The following is a 26,347-nucleotide window of genomic DNA, read 5'->3' as shown; positions in this document are numbered from 1 at the left end:
AGTCTAGCTGAATGGGAGGGAGATGTGGAGAGCTCTAGATGGGTTGAGGGAGAGAGGTCAGTAAAGGGGCAGGGAAGCAAGGGAGGGGGACAAGAGGTCTGAGGTGGGATGGGCAGGAGAGGGGTGGAGAAGGATAGAAGGTGCCCACACTCTGTGCTTTGGGGGGCTGTGCCCTGTGCTGCAGGGCTGACTGAGCAGGTTAGCCCTACCCCTGTGGCTCACTCCAGTCCATGCATACTCTCTGTGTGGACCGATGTCCCACTTATAGGGGAGAGGGTGAGCCAGGTGGCTTGTGCGGCTTCTGGCGTGGGGCTGGCTAATCCTCCTGCCCCTTTGCTTTGCAGTGGAGCTGATGTACTGGGAAATCATGCGGCTCAGGAGGGAAATGTCCATGGCCAAGCTGGGCTTCTACCCCAGCGCGATGTAGGCTGGGCCTCGCCGTCTGAAGGGAGCTGCCCCAGCACGAACGTCACATACTCCCAACAGACAGACAGACTGAGGCAGTGCGTCTACGCCGACGGGGTTCCCTCCTTCTCCCGGCCTGACATGAACCACAGAGGGGAGGAGCAGAGTTCCCCCGTCCAAAGGCCTCCTTGCTGCCGTTCTCACAGTGACTATGAGATGCAGACACCCCCACCTGCCCCCAGAGATGGGCTGGTCCTTTGAGCTCTGGGGGGTGGCCAGCGCTAAGGGTGGCCAGCTCTAAGTTCTGTCTGTAGTGGACCCTTTTCTCTATGCTGCCTATAGCCAGTTTTTTTAATTTTATACACAATCTTGCTTCTGCAGATTCTCCGAGACTTGCTGTGCACGAGGCGGGTCCTGGGCTCCTCTGTTTGGCAGAGGGTCCTTCGGCACCGAACTGCAGCTGGGCCTTCCCATATCCACCCCTCTGCCTGAGCGAGGCGGGGTGCAGTATTGCTGTGCTGTGCCCCCAGCCCTCACTGGTGCCCCCTGCAAATGCCAGCCGAGCACAGTAACCTCACTGAGAGCCATGCAAAGCATATTTTCCAAGTGCTTCCCTGCTCCTCTGGCAGTCGCCTACAGGAGTCGCTTTCCATTCGCTCAGTCACAAAGAGGGGTTTGGTTTTGTAACCCAGCTGAGAGCTGCTGCTGGGAGAACTACAGCATAGGCCAAAGCTCCATGCCTGGGGCCTCGGTTACAGTGCAAATGGAAATTGCAGAACAGAAAGCTGGCCACAGCTATGCTGAGGCTGGCTGTACTAGGCTGCAGACAGTGTCTCTTCAGGTCCTTGTGAGGCAGCGGTGCCCGGCTGTGGTCACTGCAGGAATGAGCAGCTCTCTTGCTCTGCTATAAACCCCAGCCAGGGACAGATGCCTCCTAGCCACTCCTTTTTTTAGACTGCGGCCTCAGGCATTCACCTCCCCCAATATAAACTCCAGCCTGGGGCTGTCTCCTCTCTGGCTCTCCTTATAGCCCCCAACTCAGGCAGTCACTACCCAGTGGCTAGTTGTAGGCTCTGGCCCTGGGCATTCACTTCTGTGCTGCTTCATTATAGATTAAGGCCAGAAGGATCCATTAGATCATCTAGTCTGACCTCCTATATAACAGAGGCTGTAGAATTTCACCCAGCGAGTCCTGTATTGGACCCAAGCCTTGCCAGTGCTTCAGGGGTGAAAGTAACTTAAGGGACTTAGCGGTGCGCAGGGCGGCTGGGGTCCTGAGCAAGGTTGGAGGGGCGGGGCTGGGGCCAGACACCCCCAGCCAGCCCTTCAGCGTGGCCTTGTGGCGATTTAAAGGGAGCAGGGCTCCCAGCCACCACCGTCAACATTACCCTGGGGTTCCAGCAGTGAGTTAAAGGGCCTGGGGCTCCGGCTGTGGTAGCAGCGTCTGGGAGTCCCTGGCCCTTTAAATCACCGCCAGAGCCACATGGTAACAGCAGCGGTGCCTTGGAGCCCTGGGGCTCTGGTGGCAATTTAAAGGGCCAGGGGCTCCGTCCACTGTTGGGAGCCCCGGGCCCTTTTAAATTACTGGGCCCCAGGGAAGCTGCCCCCTGCAGTACAGTCGGCTATGTACCAGCTCTTACCGGTACGTCGGACCGGACCAGCTTACTTTCACCTCTGCAGTGCTTCCTTAATGGTCTCCCAGCTCCCCAGCAGGGAGCCCTGAGACACCACTGCATGTGGGTGACAGCGCCTGGGACAACCATCTTCTGGGCCCCCCTGCAGCTCACATCTCCCCTCCCACTGTCATTAATATAGGAGTATATGCAGTAGTGCTGGAGGGCCTGATCCAAAGTACATTGAAATCCTTGGACTCCCAGTGTCTTGGGCTCAGACCTTAAATATAGATGGTGCTTTACAGAACCTTGCAAAGCCATGATCCTTGCCTTGGAGTGTTTTTATAATTGAATAATTAACCTCATCTATCATGTCATCGTCTTGGCTGCCATCCTGTGCTGTTGCATCATCTCGCCTGGTGCTGCGGGGCCGCATTTCTCTGTGATGTAATTCCACTGCCATCAGCAGAGCCATGATTCAGCCCGTTGGCACTCAGACTCAGGTCATCTGTGATGTTACAGCCTCTCCCCGGAGGAGCTGCTACACAAGTAACCTGATCACATGCAAAGGAAAACACTGTGCCTGAGTCGCCTTCCGTTCTGCTTTTCGTTTGGGATGCGGGGGGGAGGGCAAATGGCAATAGAACCTCTGGGCTGTTTGCAGGTCAGCAGATGTCTCATTGCATAAGAGCCTCTTGAGCGTGGGTCAGCAATCCTGGGAGAGGCTCTCTTTTTATTTCGCAAATGCTGGCTGCACTCTGCTGCTCTGCGGGATGCTCTGCCTGGTGGCCCTTGGTGCCACCCCGATGGCATACAGTGGCACTTGCAAGCAAAGGGTTGGTCAGTAAGTGAAACTCAAGTCCTGCTCCCCAGGGAGATAGCTGGGAGGAGGATGCTGGAAATGCTTCCATGGTACCTGCCTCTTCCTGCTTAGAACAGGGCTGGTCTGAAACACCAGCACCCAGTTGTGGCCCCACTGCTTGGCTCTGCTTCAACACCCATGAGCAGTGGTGGAACTGCAAGGTCTAATTCCTCTTCAGCAACTGGGTGCCCTGGAAATCCTCGCTCTGATCCTGGCTGAAAAATTATTAGCTGTTTTCTGCAGGGGAAGGTGATTTACACTGTGAATTACAGGCCTGGAGAGAGAGCATTTACGGACAAGCTAGGCTGGGTGCCAGCGTTTGAGCTAGTGTGAATCAGCATCTCTCTGAGTCCAGAGGAGCTATTCTGATTTACACCAGCTGTGAGGAGGAAAAGCTGAGACTGTCCTCCTGAGAGTCAGATTTCAGGTCTTCCCTTGCAGTTCCACCTGGATCTATTTTTCCATGGTTCCTGCTCTAAATTGCTATGTAATGTTGCTGTGTGCTGTTACCTAGCTGTGGTGTTCCAGCCTGGAGGTCACTGCAGGTCAGCAGTGGGTGAGATGATCCTTCTGTGTAGATTTTCCTATCAGTTTGTAAAGTGCTGTGGGATGAAAGGAGCTAGAGAACTGCAAGCTGTTATTGGTCTAGACACTTTGTTTTAAATGTAAGACAAAAACAATGCATAAATTACTCTGAAATTGCTCAATTTAAACAGCAAGATGACTGCACTCTGCTCTTTATACAGCAAAATAAACCTTTGTCTAGAGGAAGAATCACAATTCCAGACTCCGTATTTGGCTTGGCCACACCAAGGAGGCAGGGAAGCAGTTTAGTGGCCAAAACAGGGATCCAAATAGCTCTGTGGTCAGGACCAGCTCAACAGTTTTCGCCACCCCAAGCTGCGCACCAAATTGCCGCCCCGGACGGTGGGGGCAGTCTGTGTGCCCTTAGGGCGGCAGGTGCATTTCCGCGGCGGCGGCAATTCGGCGGCAGCTTCTATGTTTAGCTAACAGTGGACCGCTAAATATAGAAGCTGCTGCAGAATTGCCGCCACCGCAGAAACGCACGTGCCGCTCTAAGGGCACACAGACTGCCCCCGCCCTCCGTGGCAGCAATTCGACGCGCTGCTAGGGGCAAAACCACAGGGACTGCCGTCCCTTGCAGAATGCCGCCCCAAGCACCAGTTTGGAATGCTGGTGCCTGGAGCCGGCCCTGTTTGTGGTGATAAGCTGGCCTAAGGCTCCTCAGGATAAGCTTACGTAGGGGCTTGTGGATCGGTGTGGAATTGCTGCCCTTGGTGCACCACCCTGGGTTCCTGCACCGCTAAAGACTAGGAGATGCCCTGGTCCCACTGTAGCAGGGGTAGGCAAACTTTTTGGCCCGAGGGCCACAGCTAGGTGGGGAAATTGCATGCAGGGCCATGAATGCAGGGCTGGGGCAAGGGGTTGGGGTGCGGGAGGGAGTGTGTGTGAGGAGTGCAGGGTGCAGGAGGGGGCTCAGGGCAGGGGGTCGGGGTGCAGGATGTGGCACAGGGCTCGGCAGGGTTTTGGGGGCTCAGGGCAGGGAGTTGGGGTGCAGGAGGGGTTCGGGGTGCAGGCTCCAGCCCAGTGCTGCTTACCTCAAGCAGTTCTAGGTGGCAGCGGCGTGCAGCGGGGATAAGGCAGGCTCCCTGCCTGCCCTGGCCCCGCACTACTCCTGGAAGTGGCCAGCATGTCCAGCAGTGGCTCCTGAGGCTGGGGCAAGTGGCTCCGCCACATACTGCCCTTGCTTGTGTGTACCACCCTGGCTGCGGTTCCACATTCCCAGCCAATGGGAGCTGCGGAGGCAGTGCCTGCAGATGAGGGCAGTGCACAGAGCCCTCTGCCCCCCCACCATCCCCAGGGGCCGCAGAGACGTGGTTCTGGCCGCTTCTGGGAGTGGCATGGGGCCAGGGCAGGCAGGGAGCCTGCCTTAGCCCCACTGCGCCACAGAGCTGGCAATCCTGTGGGCCAGGCCGGGCCAGATCTGTCCTACAGGCTGTCGTGTGCCCTCCCCTGCACTATAGAACTGGCAAATCAGAGCTACTGGAACTGCAGTATTGCAATAGGAACAGGGGATACCATGGTACTGTTACATAAAGAATGGATTGGCAGTGACTGTGTAACCAGTTTAGGAGAACGTGGGTCTTTGTCTCCCTCTAGTGGCGTAGGATGCTTATGTGTCTGCTACCCCCTCTGACCAGGAGAGTTAACTCTTTAGCTCAAGGGTTGGCAACCCTTCGGAAGTGGTGTGCCGAGTCTTCAGTTACTCACTCCAATTTAAGGTTTCGCGTGCCGGTAATACATTTTAATATTTTTAAAAGGTCTCTTTCTATAAGTATAATATATAACGAAACTATTGCCTTGGAGGTCAGTTCTCACCTAAATATAAAAGGATCCTGGGAAGTTTTCAGTTCTGCACCTGAGTTGCCACTACACGTGTCCTAAGGCCGTGGTTTTATACCAACTCATTCACTTCAATTGACCTGGAGCCTGCTCCTGTAGAGTCAACAGCCGAACTCCCATTGACTTCAGTAGGGGCAGGGGAGGCCAATACCAGCCCATTCCCTTTCATTTGTGCATGGCAGGCATGGGACTGAGGTGTGGAACAGCAGGGCCTCCACTGCTGGTTAGAGCAGGCACAGCTGAATGAGAGCTCATTCTCATGCAGAATTAGTGCGGGTAACAAAGGGGTGGCTGGGAGCCTGAGTCATTTGTGAGGATCTGGATGGTCAAGTCTCTCTGTGTATTCCACTGAATGAAGAGTCTCTCCTGCTCTGTGACCTGGCCTGTTTCTCCTTGCTCTGACAGGAACCAAGCAAGGGACACTTCCTGCTCTTAAAGCCTGACAGCGGATATTGCTCTTCATTTTGTGGAGGCAGCATAACCCCCAGCAACGCCTCTCCTATGGGACTGCTGCCTTATAACACCTATTTGTAGGATCCCCACCTACAGGGCTCCACAAGATGGACTGTCAGTTCCAGAAACCCACCTATTCAATGATCCTCTTTTCCCAATGACACCGTTCCCCCAGCAGGACCAATGCTCCTAGCATTTTACCTTCAGTAGGTAGGTGTGGGAACCAGCGTTGGGGCCTGGGCATATCAGTGATTACCTTTGAAAATGGGCCCCCAATGATGGGGAGTGGGGGTTTCCCAGCATTTAGCCTCCTTTCTCCTGTATCATTACAGCATGTTAGACTCTCCTGTACTAAAGCAGTGGGCGATCCCAGCCCATGACTTTGGGATCCAGTGGGATTCTAGGAAATCATTCTGGCAGGGCATGTTTCATCTTTCAGCAGCCCACTGGAAGGAATAGATGTGACTGTTCTCCTGAGTGCATCATTATCTCCTTACTGGTATTGTCCTATTTAAACATTCTCTCTTCCTGAGAGCAGGGTGGCTTTTCTCGCCTCAGCACTGTTTTACTCCTCCTAAGCCTGTCTCCCCTCCAGCTGCAAAAGAAACATTACCTTTTCCACGCGGAGCTTCTATGGTTGCCTTCCCCATTTTTTTTTTTTTTTTTTTTTTTTTTTTTACAGTCACAGCAACAAGATTTTATTCCAGCAACCCAGCCCCTTTAAATAAAACAGCTGATTGAGGCTCCGGCTGCCTCCCACCAGGAGCGGGGCAGGGGCTCCTTTAACGAAACCTCCCCCTCCTCGGCCCCGGGGTGGGGGGGAGAGCAGTAATTGGGACACATGGTTCCACCTGACAGTCCCGGGGCACAGGGGGCCCAGAACCTGCTGTAAAAGACAGAAAGTTCACGGGCAATACGGCCTCGTATCGGCCCCGATCCTGGAGCCGGCCCCTCGTCTTTGGGCCGTGGCCCAGAGGATGAAAACCATGGGCGTGGCTCTGGGCTCAGTTCCAGCGGGTGTCCAGCCGCCGCACCCGCATCTTCTGCTTGTAGTGGTATTCCTTGAGGTACTCCTGGAGCGCGCCGGGGATGGGCAGGTGGCCGATGCCGTCGGAGGAGGTGCAGCCGGCCACCACAGCCCGGCACAGGTGCTGCAAGGCGAAGGGGAAGGGCCGGCGCACGGGGCGGGAGAGCAGGGGTTCGAAGAACATGCAGGCGCTAGGGTCTTTGTACCGCTCCAGCAGGCCCGAGACGGCGGGGGCATGGAAGACGCCGGGGTCGTGCACGTCGAAGCTGAAGTTGTGGTTCCACTGCTCGACCCGGGCGTGGAGTGAGCGGCCGTAGCGCCGGAAACTGACTGAGAAGAGATAATCCTCCTGGGCCGAATCCCGCAGCAGGAAGGTCCCTTCTGGCTTCCCCTCCAGCAGTGCCTCGGCCTGGTAGCGATCCATCACCCCCCAGTAGCAGGGCAGCCGGGTCAGCTGCAGCAGGTCCGGCACCAGGCAATGGATGTAGTCGATCTGGGTGTGGACGCGGAGCTCCGGCTCTGGGGCCGCAGCTGCTGCCACCAACTCCTCCTCCTCTTCCTCCTGGGGGGCCAGGGTGGCCCAGTTGTCCCCGGCCAGTTGGTTCATGCCGGGGGTTAGCCCTAATGGGGAGGCAAGTTAGCTTCATACAGGCCTGGGGGAAGTGCCAAGAGTGAACTAGCCTGCTGAGTGCATCTAGATCCCTGCTGGGGTCAGACTTATCCAGCAGCTTGATTTGATTAATGAGGGTAATTATCTGGAGGAAGAGACCACACACACTCAGGCTGGGAACATTGGGGCAGACTCCACACCATGCCAGCACAGGAACAAAGGGAAATCATTCAGAGACTGTAAGTGATGGGTCAGCCTCCAGCACAGCTCTCAGGCCTGCCTTAAATTGCCCCAGCACCTGGCTGCTGTGAGCCATTGCAGAGGGCACAGCAGATCTACCATGGCCTGTCCCTTGTCCAGCCTGCCTGTGCCCTGCCTCGCCATGCCCTCTGTGCCTGGTGCTCATGCAGTGGCAGGGTAGAGATGGACCTTCTCTGCCAGGTTTAGTCTGTGGGAGGGGAAGCAATCTCAGGGTGGCCCTATGGCCTTTTTGTGCCAGCTGGGCTAGTGCAAAGGGGCCCTGCACAAGGATGAATGAAGCCCTTTATCCCACCAAGCGGGGACTGAGGCTAAGCTCCGAGAGGTTTCCAGTTGACAGACACTAGCCAGAAACAGATGGGCTGTGCCTGTTCTTTCCGTCCCAAAGTATCCCTCTGCGTTCAACTGAAGCTTGACTGAAAGATGCTGCTTTTCTCCAGAGCAGAAATGAAATCGGATGCAGCCCCCGGGTCCACTTTCATGATGGTTCCTCCTAGAAGAGCGAGGAACATTGACTGGTGCGGCCATTGTCTTCCCCACAGAGCGCCTGCATGTTCCTGGAGAGAGTATGGCAGCCGCCTGCCAGTGGGTGCCGATCTCACACTGGGCACACTGCCTGCTGTAATGCTAATAAGGTACCATGTGTGCCGCTGCAGAGCCTGGCTGGAAAAGCAGGTGTAAGTCACAGCTAGCAGATGTGTTAGATTGTCCGTTCCATGTCTCTGGCCCAGTGCGTGGCTATTCCCTCTACAGCATACCACCTGGTGTTTGGTCCTAGTGTGAGACGTCCCAACCGCTGAGTCTCCATCCACTTCCCTCCGGATTCTTACAGCTTAATCTGCTATCTAAACTTGTGCATCTTCGTAGGCCTAGAGTTTCACCTGGGCTCAGATTGGTACAAAACAACCACTCTTCAGCCTTTCCTTCCTCCTCCTCTGGCACTGTCGTACAGGGAAGGCTCAGGAGTGTTGCGCCCTCCTCCCCCCATCCCCCATCTTGCTTCACATTGTGCACAGTGTTTCCATGGTAACTTTAATGTTGCACCTTAGAATGCTTTTAATCAGTCAAAATACAGATTGAACTGTCAGGATTCCCCTTTGGGAAAGGAAATAAAAACAGATTTAAGTAAACACTGGTTTAGAAGGGGTTTGGTGTGAAGGGTTGGAGGTTCATACTGATCCTAAAGCAGGGGTGATAGAAGGTCCAATACCCACCTTGGGCTTAACCGTTCCCACAGTCACACCCTTGGACTCCTACATCTACAGGTTTGCATGGGGCATAGGTCAGGGCAGAATTTTGGTCCTGAGCCTGTAAAGGCCCAGTTCTACCCACAAATACGTGGGTGAAGCACCCTTGTAATCCCATCGATTCCTAGCTCCCTTGCTGTGTCTCTCTGCCTGTAGTTCCCTCTCGCCTGTCTGTGGCAGTTGGTATGTTCATGGCAGACCTAAGGGGGTATGAAATGGAATCAAATTCATGAATTTCTTCCCTATTCCAAATGGCCACCATTTCCCCTGCCTTTCCGTAGGGCTGAAGAAATACGCTGCGTTTGGTCAAACTGGCTGTCGTTTCCCTCCAGCTATTGGGTGTGGAGGCTGGGCTGTAGTAAAGATGGCTACCAGCCAGTGCCGGTGTCTTTCATTGTCCTTTTCCCTTGTGACCTGCCTGAGTCCCTCAAGCTTTATTTGTTCTTATTGCCACCAAGGTGACTAGTAGTTACTGACTAAGAAGGGATGATGCGGGGCAGCTGGGGAGTTACTCCAGCAGGTTGGGCTGGAGGTTGTCTCTGGCAGACCTCTGCTGTTAGACAACTCTGGGGTGAGATGGTGGGTGAGCTCTCAGAGTGTATGTCACCTGCTGGTCTGTGCCACAACAGTCAGTAACACTAAAGGTGTGTGTGTGTTGGGAGGGGGGGGCGCTAAAGGAAATCTGGCTTCCACTCTTGCATGGTTCTTTTGTCCAGGATGCTTTGGAAATTCTGTCCTGTGATCAGGGCTGGTGCCAGTGTGGCTGCAGGGATTCCTGAGATGAGAGCTGGAGGGGATGGTTGTAGTTGGCAGCACTCTGACTTCTGAGCTTGCTAGGACAATTAGTACCTTCAGACACAGCCAAGTCCTTCCTTCCCTGGAGCTTTCTGGGAAGGAAATCAGAAAGAAAACTGTCTGTGGCTGTGCAGGGACAAGCAGGGCAGGCAGGGATAGCTCAGTGGTTTGAGCATTGGCCTGTTAAACCCTGGGTTGTGAATTCAATCCTTGAGAGGTCATTTAGGGAACTGGGGTGTAAAAAAAACAACTGAGGAGTTGTCCTGCTTTGAGCAGGGGGTTGGACTAGATGATTGCCTGAGGTCCCTTCCAACCCTGATATTCTATGAAACAGGCAGGAAGGCTACCAGAGCTGTACTGATTCCTGTGAAGACAGCCAGGGCCTGGTTCTGATCTCACATCAGCCTTACAGCTGTATTTCTCTCTCTTAGTGGATCTACAGCAGCATAAATGGGAGGAGAATCAGCCCTTGGGACTCTTTTGCAAGCTGGCACTGAAGGTCCAAGTCCCCAGATCAGAGAACAGAAATGGTGTTAGGATGGATCAAACAGACTTTGTATAGGCCCAGAGAGCAGGAATGCAAGGGTGTCCTCACTACAGGCCTAACAACAAGCTCAGTGAACATCTGGAGTCACTCCACTGAAGGTCATGGAGTTACTCTAGATTTACACCTCTGTGGGGGAGATCAGAACTGGGCCCTTTGGCATGTAATGTGTAGCTGAGAATCAGTCACTCATGCCCCCCAGTACAGAGGGCTGAGTCTAGAAATATCACTGCTCCCCGCCCCCTCCCCCGAGGTGATGTATCCGTGCAGGGGCAGACATGGGGGCCAGTGTTCTCTTTGGTTTTGCTTTCCTCAGGGTGCTCTCCACATGGGGTCCATCATCCCCTATGCTTTGTACTCACTCTTCAGATGAGCTATGTGAGTGGAATTCTTCTTGCAGCTTGTCATAAGCAATTGAGTGATGTGTAGCTCTCTTTCTGTGGGAGCAGAGGCCACCACACTTCCAGCCACTGTCAGCAGGGGGCATGGGTACTACACCAGTAATTGGACATGCCTCTGCTGCAGAGGTGGCAGCATTTCAGTGGTAAACCAGCTTACCGCCCCATTCACAGAGCATTTTGTAGAATGCTTGGAGATCCTTCAGGTGCTGTGTACATGGAAAGTGATTTATTAATCTGAATTGTGATAGATTGTAACTTCTCCTGGGCTCTGCACAGCACCTAGCACAATGGGGCCTCTTAGTATAATAGTAGTAATAATCAACAAAGAGTCCTGTGGCACCTTATAGACTAACAAATGTATTGGAGCATAAGCTTTCGTGGTTGAATACCCACTTCGTTAGACACCTGATAATAGTAGTAATAATAGTTGTTATTTTCCATTCCCCCACTAGGTGGCACTATAGATGAGGCATGCACAGCTCCCACAGGCAGCTTGGTTACATGTTAAGAGTGTGATACAGAATGATCCTATAGGGATAGGTAGCTCATTATAAATTTCAGGAAGTTGCAAATTAAGTCCCTTAACTCCATTTCTTTCTCTCTGAAAATTCAGTGTCCAATGTTAGGGAACTGTGTGGTTCGGGTCCTGGCTACCCAAGAAACTGCCTCTCCTCCTGCTCTATCCTGATAACCTGCTTTACCTACTTACAGGGGTTTTTCACCCAACTCTTTAGCACAGCACAGAGAATGGTTCCTGCTGCTGGCTCTCTGGATGCCTTACCTTGGAACATGGGCAGTGGGGACTGCACTCTTTGCTGGCATGGCTGCAGAGTAGGGACAAAGGCCCCTCCGAGCTGTAGCCAGTCTGGTACTTAAAGAATACAGAGGATTTACAGGGAACAAAGTAGGCTCCTTCTGCAGTGGGGACTGGGGAGAGGGACAGAGAGACAGTGAAGGGAATTGGCCACTGACTCTATAGCAAAGAAAATTGGGTTGTAAACTGTACAGAGTACGGACAAACTCCCTGATATAGTCACTGGAATGTGCAAAATGCCCTGAAATGTGCAAAATGTCCAGGGCAGCCTGGATTTTAACCCTCCTAAGTAAAGGCAGGAGATTGCCACCACACCCTTAACTCTGACCCCCTCGTGCATCTGCATTACAAGAAGGTATTTCGTTCTATGGTCGCACAATGCACAGGCCCAATTTTCTGCTCCCCTAGCCCAGCATCAATCAGAGGTAATCACTGAAGTCTATGGTCTTACAGCTGTGTGGAGCTGACATAAGTGAAAATCTAATCAGGCTCCCAGCATGGTCACTGCCACAAGAGTGCTTTGTAAAAGAGAGAGTGGTTATCAATAGAGAAAGTGGCAGTAGATGGTACTCAGGAATGCACCACATAGTTTTTGAGCTTTGTAGGACCAATAAAACAACATATTGGTGTAGTTTTACTTGCATCTCTAGTTAACAGTCTCTAGTTCTCACCAGTTACCACACACTGGCACCAAAGACAGTCTGTTTTCCTAGGCCTAGAGTACAAAATAGCCTTGCTGTCTCAGACACAGTGCAACGGCCTGTATTGATAAATGTGGGCTGTCCCTAGCTAATCATGGTTTTCCAGGCACAAACGGAATGCATGGAGAATGACCAAATAAGAAAGGACACAGTGTGCGTGTGTGTGATCTGAAACTGTGCACTGAGCTGAACGCCACTAATCTCTGCAGATTTAGAAATGTAAAGGTCACCCCAGGTACACAGCTACAGTAGATGCACCTTATTTGTCACATCACCCTGCTATCACAGCCCATTGCAATATGCTTGTTGGATGAAAATTTTTGAGCAGTTGCCTTGCCTGGGGGCTTTCCATAGCCAACAGCCAGATGCTCCAGGTTTTACCTGTCAGATCCTGTCTGCAGGCAGCCAGATCCACTCTGGGAATCGGGAGACTATTGCAGGGGGACAAAGTGGTCCAGGAAGTGGCTGAGAAGATGTCTGTGTGGAGCAGTGTCATAAACAGATAGCTAAGGGTTAATGTCTCTTTCACCTGAAGCACCTGACCAGAGGACCAATTAGGAAACCGGATTTTTCAACTTTGGGTGGAGGGAATTGAGTGTCTAAGTCTTTGTTTTTTGCCTGCCTGCTTTCTCTGAGCTTTGGAGAAGTAGTTCTACTTTTTAGTCTTCTGTTTCTAAGTGTAAGGACAAAGAGATCAGATAGTAAGTTCTATGGTTTTCTTTTCTTTGGTATTTGCATGAATATAAGTGCTGGAGTGCTTTGATTTGTATTCTTTTGGAATAAGGCTGTTTATTCAATATTCTTTTAAGTAATTGACCCTGTGTTGTATCATCTAATACAGAGAGAACATTTGTACTTATTTTTCTTTCTTTTTATATAAAGCTTTCTTTTAAGACCTGTTGGAGTTTTTCTTTACTTCAGGGAAATTGAGTCTGTACTCACCAGGGAATTGGTGGGAGGAAAGAATCGGGGAGATCTGTGTGTTGGATTGCTAGCCTGATTTTTGCATTCCCTCTGGGGGGAATAGGAAAGTACTTTTTGTTTCCAGGATTGGGAACAGAGAGGGAGATTCACTTTGTTTGGGTTCACAGAACTTGTGTCTGTGTATCTCTCCAGGAGCACCTGGAGGGGGGAAGGGAAAAAGGATTATTTCCCTTTGTTGTGAGACTCAAGGGATTTGGGTCTTGGGGTCCCCAGGGAAGGTTTTTCAGGGGGACCAGAGTGCCCCAAAACACTCTAATTTTTTGGGTGGTGGCAGCAGGTACCAGGTCCAAGCTGGTAACTAAGCTTGGAGGTTTTCATGCTAACCCCCATATTTTGGACGCTAAGGTCCAAATCTGGGACTAAGGTTATTACCCAGCCAAATGCAGTTAAGTGGACTGATGAGTGTCAAAAGGCCTTTACCCAACTTAAGGCAACGCTCATGTCTGACCCTGTGCTCAGGGCCCCGGATTTTGACAAGCCATTCCTAGTAACCACAGATGCATCTGAGCGTGGTATAGGAGCAGTGCTCATGCAGGAAGCAACAGATCACAACTTCCATCCTGTCGTGTTTCTCAGCAAGAAACTGTCTAAGAGGGAAAGTCACTGGTCAGTCAGTGAAAAGGAATGCTATGCCATTGTGTACGCCCTGGAAAAGCTACGCCCATATGTTTGGGGATGGCGGTTCCAACTACAAACTGACCATGCTGCACTAAAGTGGCTTCATACTGCCAAGGGGAACAACAAGAAACTTCTTCGTTGGAGTTTAGCTCTCCAACATTTTAATTTTGAAATTCAACACATCACAGGAGCTTCTAATAAAGTTGCTCATGCACTCTCCCGTGAGAGTTTCCCAGAATTCAGTAGTTAAAAAGTGTTCTTAAAATGTAGAAGTCTGTTAGTTATATACTTAGGAGTATATGTAAAGGTGTATGTGTTGTATTAATCTGTTTATTTTCAAGTTCTAGAAGGAAATCGCCGCCAGTGAGCTTCCCCACTGTCTGCAATTTGGGGGGCGTGTCATAAACAGATAGCTAAGGGTTAATGTCTCTTTCACCTGAAGCACCTGACCAGAGGACCAATCAGGAAACCGGATTTTTCAACTTTGGGTGGAGGGAATTGAGTGTCTAAGTCTTTGTTTTCTGCCTGCCTGCTTTCTCTGAGCTTTGGAGAAGTAGTTCTACTTTCTAGTCTTCTGTTTCTAAGTGTAAGGACAAAGAGATAAGATAGTAAGTTCTATGGTTTTCTTTTCTTTGGTATTTGCATGAATATAAGTGCTGGAGTGCTTTGATTTGTATTCTTTTGGAATAAGGCTGTTTATTCAATATTCTTTTAAGTAATTGACCCTGTGTTGTATCATCTAATACAGAGAGAACATTTGTACTTATTTTTCTTTCTTTTTATATAAAGCTTTCTTTTAAGACCTGTTGGAGTTTTTCTTTACTTCAGGGAAATTGAGTCTGTACTCACCAGGGAATTGGTGGGAGGAAGGAATCGGGGAGATCTGTGTGTTGGATTGCTAGCCTGATTTTTGCATTCCCTCTGGGGGGAATAGGAAAGTACTTTTTGTTTCCAGGATTGGGAACAGAGAGGGAGATTCACTCTGTTTGGGTTCACAGAACTTGTGTCTGTGTATCTCTCCAGGAGCACCTGGAGGGGGGAAGGGAAAAAGGATTATTTCCCTTTGTTGTGAGACTCAAGGGATTTGGGTCTTGGGGTCCCCAGGGAAGGTTTTTCAGGGGGACCAGAGTGCCCCAAAACACTCTAATTTTTTGGGTGGTGGCAGCAGGTACCAGGTCCAAGCTGGTAACTAAGCTTGGAGGTTTTCATGCTAACCCCCATATTTTGGACGCTAAGGTCCAAATCTGGGACTAAGGTTATTACAAGCAGCAATGAACCATGGGAAAGCAGAAGGTCTCAGTTCAAAGCTGATTCCGATTCCTGCCTCCCTGATTTTATTGCTGGATCTAGCCTCTTTGGCTCTTAGCTGGCCAGTGACTGCTGCCTGCCCCTGTGTGCTGGCTGCAGATGTTCACTTGGAGGATTCCCTAGATGTACACGTGTCTGGATGAATGAGTCCATCATTATGCTTGCAGATGCACATGCACTAAAACGTGGCTCCTCCAGTCTGCAGTTTGGCAAGATCTTTCATTACCTCATTCCAACAAATGTCTCTCCTAACTTCTTCTGTAGTGACCAGATGCACGTGCATGTGCGTGCATATTCACATGCCTGTGTGGGCATGGGCTTAGCTATGCACAGATACCCATGCACACCGCTTGGAGATGTTACTCAAAGCCTCTTGAGTATGTGCATGTGTATATGTCCAAGGGCTCATGGCCATGCCTGTATATGCATATACATCTGGCCAAAGCACCACCATTGTAGAAATTCAGGCACAGGCTAGGGAAACCATTTGTAAGAATGAGGGACTGAGAAATCCTGCAGAATTGCATGTGGGAGGATGCAGGTGGTCTGTTCTTGCCCAGCTCCTTGTGGCTTCGAAGGTCATAACATGTCAACTCAAACCAAGTTTCTCGTGTGCCTGGCTGTTCTTAGCCCTGCTCTTGTGTATGGTGCCAAAACCTGCATCATGTACTTTAGACACCTCAAAGTTCTTGAATGATACCCTCAGCGTTGTCTCCACAAGATCTTCTGAATCAAGTGGGATGACTGATGCACCAGCATCAGTGTTCTGTCCCAAGCCAAAACCTCTAGCACTGAAGCTATGATCATCCGCCACCAACTCCATTGGGCTGGTCATGTTCTTTGAATGCCAGAAAATTGACTCCCAAAGTAGGTCATGTTCTCACAGCTGAGCCAGGGTGTTAGGATATAGATATTCAGGCCTGTCTGCAAAGGCCTATACTTTAAGAATTTGGGTGTATAAAGGCTGTGTAATGGCCTTTGTTTACTGTGACAGGCTAAGGCCTTCAGCTAAGATGTAGTTAGGCAGCCATAAGCTGGGAAGTGTATGGTCACATCCTTGCATTCCAAACTAGTCACGTTGAAATAAAGTGCTATTGGGCTATTAGGAATACAATCCTGTCCTGATATTCCTATCACCTCCAGAGAAAGAGTAAAGCCTAGAAGATGTAAAAGGAAACTTAGTTTAATAGCATCCTGTCTGGCAAGAACTCACTTATCAATAGACACAGCTGGAAAATCCTTATGTCTGTATAGATGTAGTTGTGAAATCCTCACTTCTGTGTTGTTTTGTATGTTTATTTGCATGGTCTCTGTCTGGTTCTGTAATTGTCTCTGTCTGCTGTATCATTAATTTTGTTGGGTGTAAACCAATTAAGGTGATGGGGTATAATTGGTTTAATAACCATGTGACAATATGTTAGGATTGGTTAGTTAAATTTCAGTAAAATGATTGGTTAAGGTATAGCTAAGCAGAACTCAAGTTTTACTATATAGTCTGCAGTCAATCAGGAAGGGGAGAGGGGAGATGGGAACAGGGACTGGGGATGGGGGAATTGGGATCATGTTTTGCTAAAGGGGGAAATGGGAACAGCGGATGGAAACAGAAACAGGGACACAGGCAAGGCTCTGTGGTGTCAGAGCTGGGAAGGGGGACACTGAGGAAGGAAACTGGAATCATGCTTGCTGGAAGTTCACCCCAATAAACATCGAATTGTTTGCACCTTTGGACTTCGGGTATTGCTGCTCTCTGTTCATGCGAGAAGGACCAGGGAAGTAAGAGAGTGAAGGAATAAGCCCCTAACACAGGGCCAGTGGATGCAGGGCAGCCAAAAAAAGCACTTAAAAGACACCATCAAAGCCAACATGAAGAAGTGCGATATTGAAATAAACTCATGGGGAAATCCAAGCCCTCAACAGACCAAAATGGAAAAGGACCTTGTGGCAAGGATCCCAGTAGGTTGAGATCCAATGGAGACACGGGAAAGGAGGAAAGAATGTGCCGCAGCCTGACTCACCAGTCAGATCTTCCCTTTCCATTGGGAAATGTCTGCCCCACTTGTGACAAAATCTGTGGATCCTGGGTCAGTCTCATTAACTGCCCACGGAACCACCAGCAATAACTGTCTGGCTAGCATTTTAAGGAAATCTTCCTCAAACTCTAAGGGATTGTCGACAATGATTCTGTGTGCATATTTTTAGAGCATGTTTGTGACCAGGTATGTGGGTGGGTGGCTCTGGGCCATGTATATTTTCATGTGTGCCTTGCTTGCTTGCATTTATGTGAATAATCTGGATTTGTTTACATAAAACTACCTCTCCAGGGCAGCCATTTCCCTCCCAATGCCTCATGGGCTCTCAGAGCCCTGCTGGGTTTATTGAAGTGGTTGGGATGAGATCAGTGCCAACTGTGTTCCCTGATGCCTGCGGGGTAAGAAGCAGAGCACATTATTAATTCACCTGAATCCACAGGCCACCTGTGATGCCCAAAAACCCTAATTCCTCTGGAGAATGGGGCTGCTGTATCCCAAGCCATCCTGGGGCATGAGAGAAACCATTGGGTCCCCCAAAGGGGTTCAACCCATGAGAACATTAGACCTCACCTTCAGCAGAGGGAAGGAGTGAAAAGAACACAGGGGTCAACTGAATGGCGTGGGGCAATGAAAAACAAAAGAAGAAAGGCATTGAGTCAAAGGTTCAAACTAAGGGATCTGGAAGGGGACACCGAGCAAAAAAGTCCGGACAGCTCCCTTTGCTCTGAAATCAAGGGAGTTAGTGGGTGGCATCTAGAGGCATGGTGCCCAGATCCATGAATGCAGATATGCCAGGAAATTGGACCCACAGTCACAGAGAACATCCTCAGCCAGCTTCCTCCTCCTGACTGGTAAATGGCAATTTTGGCCAGTCCCAGGGGGAGGTTGGTGATGAGATTCCTGGGCTTACTGGGGATGGGATGTGAATAAACAGAAGGATGCAAGGAAAAGTGCAGCCAGAACCCCAGGAAGATGTTGTAGAGTAGACAGAAGAGGGGTGGTAACCTGACTGCGGGCACACATGCACCAGTATCTTCCTCTGAGACGGAGCTTTTAGCTACTATAAATAAAAATCCTTTTGGGAGCCAGCACCCTGATCACTTAGAAGACACAGGAACTAGGCATAGTTAGAGTACGAGGGAGTAAGGCAGTCTGAGTTTGAAGAGTTAGAGGGAGTCATTTGCAACTGTAAGGAGTCTGATGAACTAATGAGATAATTAGCTTGCCAGCTAGGAGAAGAAAACAACTAGTATAAAAGGCTGGTGCAGGAAGGAGGCCCCTTTGATCTGCTGCCATGTTGAGTTGTACTTGGAGCATAAGGCAAAACAATAATAAAGATGCACTTGATCGTACCCTGGTAGATTCACACAGCAGGAGGGCTTACCAGCCAAGGTTTCCCTTTACACTTAATCTTAGTGCAGAAAGGGCAGGTGTATCAGTGAACCATGCCAGCAACACGCCTGGGTTCACAGCTCCGTGAAGGAGCCACCAATTTATACCCTGGGTGGTTTGTGGTACCAGGCTGGAATATAGGCCAGCCCACCTTACAGCCCTGGAAGCAGAAATCCTCTCTTCATCCACAGAACTGGCGCAGCACAGACAGTGACAAGTTTAGCCCTTTCAGTGCTCTGCCAATGTATCTCAGTCCTGACATGAAGGAGCAACTTAATACCAGTTGTGAGGTGGATACTGGCCCAACTAGGAAATAGACTGAATCCCACCATCTTGCTCTGCTTAGGCCGCTAAACAGCCATCAGATGGTACCAACTTCAGTCATGAGGCTTCTGTATTGGATTTGAACTGTCATTCTAGCTAGTGAAACTCTTTGTATCTTCTTCCCAGTCCCTGGAGCTCTTATCTCCGCCATAGCTTTAAATGGTAGGGTGAGGGCTGGCTCCAGGCACCAGCCCAGCAAGCAGCTGCTAGGGGCAGCCAACTGTGAGGGGTGGCACGTCCGGGTCTTCGGCAGCAATTCGGTGGTGGGGTCCCTCAGTCCCTCTTGGAGTGAAGGACCAGCCGCTGAATTGCTGCCAAATTCTGAAGTGGAGGCGGTAGAGCTGATCGCGATCGCGGCTTTTTTTTTTTTTTTTTTGGGCTGCTTGGGGCGGCAAAAACCCTGGAGCCAGCCCTGGGCAGAGTACCTGGTGGATAGAGAGAACCCAAGTCTTCTCTGATTTACCTGGTTGCCATTAATGGGAGTTTCACCCATGTACCTGAGGCAGCACAGAATGTGGGGTGACTTGAATGACATCTGCGTGGGTATGTCTACACTGCTGTTGGGGTGTGTGTAGGGGTGGGGTGGGGGAAGTGATTCCCAGCGCAGGTAGGTAGACTCACACTAGGTCAGCTTGACCTAGCGTGCTAAAAATAGCAGTGTGGACACTGCTGCTCAGGTGGTGGCTTGGGTTAGCCACTCGAGCTTGGGCCCAGGGGATTGGGCAAGCTTGGACTTAGGCGGCTAACCCAAGCTGAGCTAGAGTGTCTGCCTGTGCTGGGAATCACACCTCCTAGCTGCAGTACAGACATATCTTGCTGTGCTCAGGGCTATGAGCATTTCTTTTCTGTTCACACTCAACTACCCAGAGAGTAGTTGTATGAAAATGGGGGGGCCCTCCTTGCTGGACTGTATAAAGTCTAATGAGCCCCTCAAGTGTTCTAAAGCTAGCAGGCAAAATCAAGAGAATTGACTCTTTTGTTTTCCCCTTTCCCTCACTCGCCAATCCTCTTTTCCTGCCATAAAGAACATTCTTATCAAGATTTTGCATTAAGTTTGAGGATATTGCTTCATAAATCAGGTTTTAGGCTCCCCCCTCCATCCCCAGGAAACTTTTAAGTAGAAAAGCACCCGCATGTGACTTTAACCTCTTCTTCCCAGGGTAATTCTTTCTTCTTCAACTCTTTGTCCCGATAGTAGTTTGTATCACCCCACACTGGGGGAAATACTCCCCGAGTGGTGAGGAGTGGTTATGCACATGTTTTCTCCTACTGTGGGACTGGTGCTTTAGAGTGAGAGAGGACCCTAGGGAGAACAGCAGTTCTGATCCCAGCTCAGCTACCAATTTACTGCTGCATGACCTTAGGCAGCCTTATAGCGTCTGCTGTCATAAGTAGTGTTAATATAGATATATGCACAACCAAGCGTGTGCACCATCTACTGAACTGCCAGCCCCTGTGTTTTCTGGAGAAGTCTGTAATGCAAGTAATAACTACACCTAGCATTGCTGTTTGCAAGGTGAGAGTGAAAAATGAGTGGTCCTCTAGTTGAGGCAGAGGAGACTAGGAATCAGTTAATCTGCATTTTACTTCCAACCTACTACACACTTTCCTTTGTGACCTTGGGCAAGTCCCTTACCTTTCTGTGCTTTGATTTCCTTATCTGTAAAATGGAGACCGTAATACTTCCCCACCTCACACTAGTGGGGTGAAACGCTCCGAGACTGTGACTACTGTATGTTATATCAAATATGATCATTTCACTGTCATCTGGGCCTCCTCGTGCCCTTGTTTCTTACCACCACCTGTTGTATCTCATCATATTGTAAGGTCTTTGGGGCTGTGACAATCTTGTTACGCACAATGGGACCCTGATCTCTTACTGGCACTATTGTGTTACACATAAATACTAGTACTAATAATTAATGTGCACCATAGAAATACCACTAAATCCTGTATAACCTGGCCACATTTGTAGTTGGTTGAATTACTCCATATAATACCTATTCTGCATCTTCAAAGTGGTGGAATTAATGGTGCCAAATTGAATCGCTTGGCTTGTGTTGAAACACTTGCTCCATTGCACATTGAAAGGAACTTGGAGAGCAGGGAACTAACCTTGTTTGTCAACATTATGGCAAAACATTTTACCCCAAGGTGGCCATCATCTTCCTTCTCTCAGCAGGTGCCAAGGCTCTGAAGCAATCCTCTCCTCCCCCGCACATGCTGCTTAATGTGCTGAGCTCACACTTGCAAGGTTGCCAGCTTTGAAAGACTTAGGTAAGGAAGATCCAGATACGTTTCCTAAAAATAACATTAGGATTCAAATGTGATTTTGGGCACAAGTAAAATGAGTTTCGTCGTGGAGTTGGCTTATCCTAGCCTGGGAATCTTTTGGTTCATATTAGCAATCTGTTACAGGGATGTATCTGTCTAAAGAGCTCCAGAACTGGAATAAATAGATGGTGTTGTGATTCAGATGTTAGAGTGGTGAGGGATTCAGCTCAGAACTGAGATGCATTGGCACAGCAGCGTGGGGAGCCCAGACCAGGAATAGCAGGAAGGCTGTTGGTCAGGACTGAATTATTAACAGAGTTGTGTGAGAAGCCCAGAAATGCAATAAATAATATTATATTAATACTTAGTTCATTTCATCCCTAGATCTCAAAGTGCTTTATAAAGGAAGTCAGTATCCTTAGCCCATTTCTACAGAAGGGGAAACTGAGGCACAGTGCAGTGACTTGCCCAAGGTCACACAAGGCAATGGTACAGCTGGGACTAGCACCCAAGTCTCCTGATTCCCAGTCTAGTGGACCTATATAGCTAGGGGGTAGGGAGGCTTCAGGTTAAGACTAACATGCACTAGCAGAGCCGGGAGGGAACTCAGGGTTGGATTGGCAGGGGATTTTGTGCATAAGAATGGAATGGCACAGGCTCAAATGACCAGGTTGCTGAGGCTGCACTACATTCAGGTGCTTGAAAGGGTTCATGTACACCTCTACCTCGATATAATGCTGTCCTTGGGAGCCAAAAAATCTTACTGAGTTATAGGTGAAACAGTGTTATATTGAACTTGCTTTGATTCACCGGAGTGCACAGCTCCGCCCCCCCGGAGCACTGCTTTACTGCATTATATCCAAATTCATGTTATATTGAGTGGTGTTATATTAGTTTCTGTGGTGGACCCACATGTGCAGGTGTGTGTGAAATTTAACATCAGCTTTGAGTGACAGGAAGAGAGAAAGTGAGATTACAAGACTAAAGATGCTAGGTGGCCAGTGACAGGAATTCCCCCAGCGCTCTCCTTCCTGTCCATTTCCCCTCCCCCCATCACCAAAGATTTGGACAGACTCTAAAGCAGGCAGACTTAAAGACACAGAAGAGAGATTTGTGTTCCTGGAAATCAACAGATGCAAGTTTTAATTTCAGATCCAGACAAAGAGAGGGTGAGAGGGGCAGAGCAAGAGTGCAGGTAATGTGGAGTGTTAAGAGGCAGGTACTTCACAAAGTTTCCAACATAACTGCAACGTATAAACCCTTGGAACGTGAGGAGATGTCCCTCAATCTGGCTGAAATGCAAAAACAGCAGCACTCCCTGCAGAACATGTAGCAATGTATCATTATAGCATCAGGCAAAGCAGATAGCCTGGCACCAGACCCTACCCACCAGCACCTGGCTCTGTTCCTTAACAGGTCACTGTCAGATTAGAAGTCCTGGGCTAGCTTGTCTGCAGTGGAAACTGGGGTTTTTGTGGGCAGGGTAGGAGGGAACACAAGGGAGTGGGAAAGGGTTCCCTCATCTGGGGGCTAGTTCTGTGTTGGTCCAATTTAGACTAGAGCAGACAAGTAGGCTAGTCTGTGGGCTGGTCTATACTAAGGTGGAAAATCGATCTTAGATACACAACTTCAGCTACGTGAAGTCGAAGTACCTAAGATCGAATTACTCACCGTCCTCACGTTGCGGGATCGATGTCCGCGGCTCCCCCTGTCGATATATTGATCCCCGAGCAATCGATTGCTACCCGCCAATATGGCGGGTAGTGAAGACGTACCCTGTGTTAGATAGTTATGCCTCCCCCGGCCCCTGGGGTAACTGGCTACTGCCTATTCTTCCTCTCCCCATCTTGGCACACCCCCAGTGCTGGGGGCTGCAGGAATTTACTGTCAGTTCTGCTCCTGCATGGTGCATAAGATTTCCTGCATAGGAGCAATCTCAGTGGCACCATCACTCGCACAACTATCATCTGTTGGACAAATGTTTCAGCGTTTGCTTGTTTAAATGAGGGCTATTGAGCTATCAACCAGGCTGATAACAGTTAAAACAGAGACTTCACCCCAGCTGTCAAGGCAGTCAAACTTTGTCCTGTATCACATCATAGTTATCTGAATTATCTGGGGGTTAAGGTGAGCTATAACATATGTAAATGGACAGTGACCCCACTGAAGTCACATAATGTCCTTTGTAGGTCAAGGCAACAGTTTGTTTCATGGACATCAAGATAACCTTCCAATCTCAGCAACCAGTGGTGCCACATTGTTACGAGTCTGTTAGGGGGATAGGGGAATCTGGGATCAGAAAGGGAGGGCAAGAAAGATCATCTCATAGTTACAGATCCAGCATTGGGTTACTATTTGTATTGCAGTCAATACTGGGACCCCATTTTGATGAGCATCATATAAACACATAGGAGGACTTTTATCTTGTTCTGAAAAGTTTACAAGCCAGTAGTTAGAGGGTATTAACTGTTAGTCACAAACAGTCCCGTGCTCGGACAGCAGGACAGAGGACTCATCTGCATTAGGAAATTTCCTAAAATCCTAGGCCACTGTTGCTACCTCTGATTCCCCTCCAGTCATGATAGCAATGGTGGAAACCCTTGTGTAGAAAATGTGCCATTGGCTTCTGGCATTTTAAGCACTGTGTCATGTAGACCTGCTCTGATCAGGCTTAGAGGACATACTCTAGATGCCGCTAACTGGTTCTATATTAGTGCTTCCCCTACTGGTAGTCGTGAGTAAACAAATTCCAGTATAGACACAGTTATGGAGATTGTCCATGATTTAAGGCTAACTTGGCACTGGAACAAGGGCCTCAGCAATTTGGCCTCAATTGCAGCTAGTGCAGGGCTGAGGGAGTGCAAAAGGGAAATCTTGGGAAGGTTAGCTCTCAGTCACAGATATCCAGGAGTGGAAAGAGTACAATCGAAAGAGAGTAGCCCTAGATCACTTAGAGAAGTGAAGGTGGCAGCTGAGTGGTGTAGCACTAGATACATCCACTTGCCTTCTCATGACTAAGGGCCTGATCTAATGCCTCATGAAGAATACAGAAAAATGCCCACTGACTATAATGAGTGTTGGATTCTGCCATTCCTACTCATGCTGAGTAGTACCTTGTTCTGCAAGTAGACTCATGGTTACAGCATGGAAAAAGACACAGAGATGAGTGGGAAAAGGAAATCAAGAGCATATTGAAGCAGGCAACACTGGCAAAGCAGACTGGTAAATGATTGAGTGAGGTCACCCCTTGATATGTGTAGAGGGAGAAGAAGGCCAAGAACATTTCCCTGAGATACTCTAACAGACAGGTGGAGTAGAGTGGAGGAACTGCTACAGGAAAGGATGAAAGAGAAGGCAGAGAGGTCATCTCTAGAGAGCTCATGAAGTTATCTACAGGCTCCAGAGAACACTCAGTTGTTCATGCAAAACTTCTGAGAGTTTCTGAGTATGTGCCTAATGGCTGCCAATATTTCCTGTTTGAATCTCTACTTATGCTTCATCACTGTAAGCATCTTCTAGCAGGAGAGGCAGATGGTAACGTGATTCAGAGGCAGGCTCCATCTGTCCTCAGTTCCCTTAGCCCAATGTGCTAATCTCACTATCTAATCATGTTAGGGAGTCACACTGAGAATCCTTTCCAGTGGAAATGTCAGTCACTCTTTAGCCAAATCTGTTCTCATCCCATTGCAAAATCTAAGAAACCCTTCAGTACTTCTAATGACCTTCCAGGTCACCAGGCCAAGTGATTTATTAGTGCAGAAAGCCATCTGGCAAAGTGATAAGAATTAAGGTTGATCCAATTCCCAGTGCAGTCACTGACAATTCAGTGGCAGTGACAGCTGATGTTGATTTCATTAAGCGTTGGATCAGGTGGTAAGTAACTCCAATCTTTTACACCAACCTGCTAAGGGAGAATGTCAGAAGTGCTGCTAGACAGGTCTGAGGTGCATTGGCAGAGCTATGTGAGAAGCCTTACCTGTACTTTGCCTAAGTATAGGGGGAGGAATAGCTCAGTGTTTTGAGCATTGGCCTGCTAAACCCAGAGTTATGAGTTCAATCCTTGAGGGGGCCATTTAGGGAACTGGGGTAAAAATGTCTGGGAATTGGTCTAGATGACCTTCTGAGGTCCCTTCTAACCCTAATCTTCTATGATTAAATGGTCCTTTATTTCCATGTACAGTAACTGAGGGGACAATTAGTAACCTGAGGGTCAGATCTCATCTACATTCACAGTTCCATTGAAATCAGTGGGAATGACATGTATGTATCTTGAGGGCAGAATATGGTACTTGATTTGCCCCTTAGCTTCCTTGTCTTTTGGTCTATGTATTCCCCATGTATTGATAGCTGGCTTGGTTAACAAAGGGGATTGATCTTGCCCTGTGCAACTCATGCCAATTATAGATGTTTGTAATCCTCCTGGGTAGTAAATTCTATGAAAACTTGGGAAGTACCTAGACAATCCTGAATTGCCACAGAGCTGCCAACAGTCGTAATTGCCTGAGGAGTAACTTGACGTTAGTTGGCACTTATGCCAGTCTTAACCCACTTGAGGAGCTCCATCTTTCTCACAAACTACAGACATGCCTGGAGTAAGACCCCTCTGATGGGCTGCCTTACTCACTTCCCCACCTCCAGAGAAAGAGCAGCCAATCCGGGTGAGCTGTCTCCCAACCCATAAGGAGCCAAGATTAGGTTTTGGTAGGGGAGAGGGAGAGGGAGCAGAGGAAAGGTTCTCACTGGCTGTGAGATGGCCTGGAGGAGGAGAGGGAGGAGAAGGTAGCTGAAAGAACCCAGCAGCTCAGGGCAACTCCCTTCCCATGAATAATGGGTAAGTCTGCTCTGCTCCCTAGGTCCTCCCCCTTCCCTCTCCACCTCTGCAACACCAGGGCTGGGAGGGGCAAGAAAGAGATCCTGCTGCAGCTGCACCCCCTACTCCAGGCCTAGATGAGGAGACTGAAGAACCCTTGAGGCTGCAGAAGGAGCAGCGGTTAGGCTGGGTGACAGGGGCACAGAACTGATGTGAGGTCAGAATTGATGTGGGGGCAAGGGGGACAGGCAGACGTGATGACCGGGGGAAGAGAATTGATGTGGGGACTGAAGGGTGGATAATTAATTGCTAGGCTGGGGAAGGGTCAGATGTGAGGCTGGGAGGGACACAGAATACATGAATTAGGAGGTTGGGGTTTGGGGAGAAGGCAGAAGCTGGAAGCTTTGCACTCTCACGCAGTCAGTGAGAGCTCCTGCAGTGGGGGCCATAGTC

At 49.5% G+C, this 26,347-nt stretch overlaps 2 protein-coding genes across 3 annotated transcripts in view; one reads left to right on the top strand and one right to left on the bottom strand.

The window, feature by feature from the left end:
- RAB3IL1 (RAB3A interacting protein like 1) overlaps nucleotides 1–3,660 on the top strand; it is a 34,923-nt gene extending 31,263 nt beyond the window's left edge. For both annotated transcript variants that reach the window (XM_050952918.1, XM_050952917.1), the window contains one exon: nucleotides 345–3,660. In XM_050952918.1, the coding sequence (XP_050808875.1) occupies nucleotides 345–427 (83 nt within the window). In that variant the 3' untranslated portion in view covers nucleotides 428–3,660. The remainder of the gene's footprint in view (nucleotides 1–344) is intronic.
- A 2,778-nt stretch (nucleotides 3,661–6,438) lies between these two features.
- LOC127052360 (suppressor of cytokine signaling 4-like) lies at nucleotides 6,439–11,430 on the bottom strand. The gene is made up of 2 exons (XM_050955961.1): nucleotides 11,421–11,430; nucleotides 6,439–7,405 (listed from the first exon to the last, which is right to left on the bottom strand). The coding sequence occupies exons 1-2, from the start codon at nucleotides 11,428–11,430 to the stop codon at nucleotides 6,762–6,764; spliced, it is 654 nt and encodes a 217-aa protein (XP_050811918.1). The 3' UTR covers nucleotides 6,439–6,761.
- Nucleotides 11,431–26,347: the final 14,917 nt, after the last annotated feature.

This window comes from Gopherus flavomarginatus, chromosome 5 (genome assembly GCF_025201925.1).
Source record: "Gopherus flavomarginatus isolate rGopFla2 chromosome 5, rGopFla2.mat.asm, whole genome shotgun sequence".
NCBI lineage: Eukaryota > Metazoa > Chordata > Testudines > Testudinidae > Gopherus > Gopherus flavomarginatus.
The sequence above is the reverse complement of the archived record's forward strand: the minus strand, read 5'-3'. Positions and strand labels throughout refer to the sequence as shown.